The 2,185-nt window shown below is 45.2% G+C and overlaps 1 protein-coding gene across 1 annotated transcript in view; it reads left to right on the forward strand.

Annotated features, from left to right (window-relative positions):
• Positions 1–1,380: 1,380 nt before the first annotated feature.
• The window catches only part of LOC106511311 (cAMP-dependent protein kinase catalytic subunit PRKX), a 3,963-nt gene continuing 3,158 nt past the window's right edge, over positions 1,381–2,185 (forward strand). Inside the window, exon 1 of the mRNA XM_014000064.1 lies at positions 1,381–1,891. Coding sequence (XP_013855518.1) covers positions 1,801–1,891 — 91 coding nt within the window. The 5' untranslated portion in view covers positions 1,381–1,800. The remainder of the gene's footprint in view (positions 1,892–2,185) is intronic.

Genomic DNA, 2,185 nt, shown 5'->3' on the forward strand with positions numbered 1-2,185 from the left:
ACATTGCTCTGTTTGTGCCGGGGCACCGGATCTTTGGGGTGAACCAGCCTTTGCCGTAATGTGTTTTGGGGTTTGAAGAAGTCTCTTGGAGGAGAGACGAAACGTTTCATTAAAGAAGAACCCGTCCAGAGGACCTGTACATTTCTTTTCTTTTTGATTTTTTACCTGGATTACTGAGACGCATCAGGACATTTTGAACTACTTTAGTTAGCATTTTGCTACATTTAGCTTTTACCTAGTGGTTCGGCCGCTGCTTTTAACTTCTAAATAGTCTTTGGCTACGTTTAGCCATCAATCTATATTTAGCATACCATTTTGCAAATATAGCTAGCCTTTAGCTACTTTATGCTGTAGCTTTTAGTTAGTCTTTTGCTGCTTGACAAAGCTCCAGCCCGTCTCATATGGCCTAGCCAAGCTACCTTAGGGAGGAAGATGATTTCRGCTGCTTGGATCYAGGATCTGGTTATTTGGGTCATGATCCAGACCCAGGACCACAGCTGWGGTCTGGACCTCAGACAGACCAGTAAGTCCAGATCTTTGCCTTTAGATCCAGCTCTTTCTTYACCACAACTGACCGAAGCAACGTCCTCATTGCTGAGGATAAGGAGGAGCTCTGTGGATCCACCTCCTGATCAGGAACAAGAAGTCCTCCAGATGCTTTCTTTTTCCAGACCCTACATGTGACCGAAGTCCAGATTCACCAGGTGCTCCAGAACTGGAGCTTGTTTCTTGGTTTGGCCCCACAGACTGGGCCATCACCAGGGCATGAGGGCCATTCTTCACTAACTTTAATTATCATTGTTGAGATGCATTAATATTACTAATGACAACCAGCCTAATGTGTTTTTATTCTGTGTACAGTAACCWGCTCCTGGAGGTTTAAATACCACAATATTTATCAGAGTTATTATCTTTAAAATATCATAATTTATTATTATTAATAAATTAAATTAATTAATACTTCTCTTTCATTAAGGCTTGTAATGTCTGTATCTGTTCATGTTTTCCCGACACGTTCAGGTTTTTGCTCTTTTTTCCTTTAATTATTTATTTTTGTCTGACCACGCCCCCTCTCACCTGATTGGCTAAGGTGCCAGCACTGCTCTGTCCTGATTGGTTGTATTTTGTCAACATGCAGTTTGTCTCCTGTTCAGTGYGAAGGTGTGTTCAGAGGGGCAGAAAACACCGGAAGTATAACAGTATAAAACACAAACATTTTTTATATTTCTCTATCTTACAGATACAGACACGTTTATAAGATGAAGTCTTTATTTAAATGTAAAACACAACATTAATATATTTATAAATAACCTCAGTCTGTATTCTCTTAAACAACCTGACGTGTCGTATTTTATTTTGACAGTCCAGAGCGGAAGTGAGCAGCTAGCTTGATGTTTCCGGTTGGAGCGGAGCAGCAGGAAGTGCTGGGTGAGGTCCGTGCAGCTGAGCAGAGCCTGGTACCGATCAGTCAGGTTAATGAATAAACTGTTCGGTGCTAACGGGACTGGTTCCGGTCCTGACCCGCTCCAGGCTCCTTAACGGGACTGGTCTCCGTGGTTCCGGTCCTGACCCGGTCCACGTTCTCCGGTGCTAGCTCGGTTAGCTGYTAATGCTAGTTAGCAGTCCCGTCCTGTCCCCGGCTCTTTGTCTCTCAGGGGGGCTCCGGTGTGGGGGGGTTCGGTGAAGTGGACCTGGTGCTCCGAACAGAACCTTTCCGGTCCTCCCAGAGATGAACGGTACCACCTGTGGACCGGTTCGGCTGGATACTTCCTCACACACATAGAGCTGAGACAACGAACAATGGCAGCTGTCAACACCGACACCACCACAGAACCGGAACCGAACCACCGGCTCTACAGCCTGGACGAGCTGGAGACTGTGGCCACAGTGGGTGAGTCCACCGGTCCGGACTGGTCTGACTGGGTCTGACTGGGTCTGGACCAGTCAGAACCTGAACCTGTCTGTGACTAGAGACAACCTGAGAGTGACATGAGGACAGGTTTTAGCTGTTTTAATGAAACTTTAGCTCATATTTGTCAGGTCATCTGTAGCTGTTTTAATGAAACTTTAGCTCATATTTGTCAGGTCATCTGTAGCTGTTTTAATGAAACTTTAGCTCATATTTGTCAGGTCATCTGTAGCTGTTTTAATGAACCTGTAGCTGTTGCTAGCTAGCGCGACAAAC

The sequence above is a fragment of the Austrofundulus limnaeus genome, unplaced genomic scaffold, assembly GCF_001266775.1.
Source record: "Austrofundulus limnaeus strain Quisiro unplaced genomic scaffold, Austrofundulus_limnaeus-1.0 Scaffold2670, whole genome shotgun sequence".
In the NCBI taxonomy this organism is placed as follows: domain Eukaryota; kingdom Metazoa; phylum Chordata; class Actinopteri; order Cyprinodontiformes; family Rivulidae; genus Austrofundulus; species Austrofundulus limnaeus.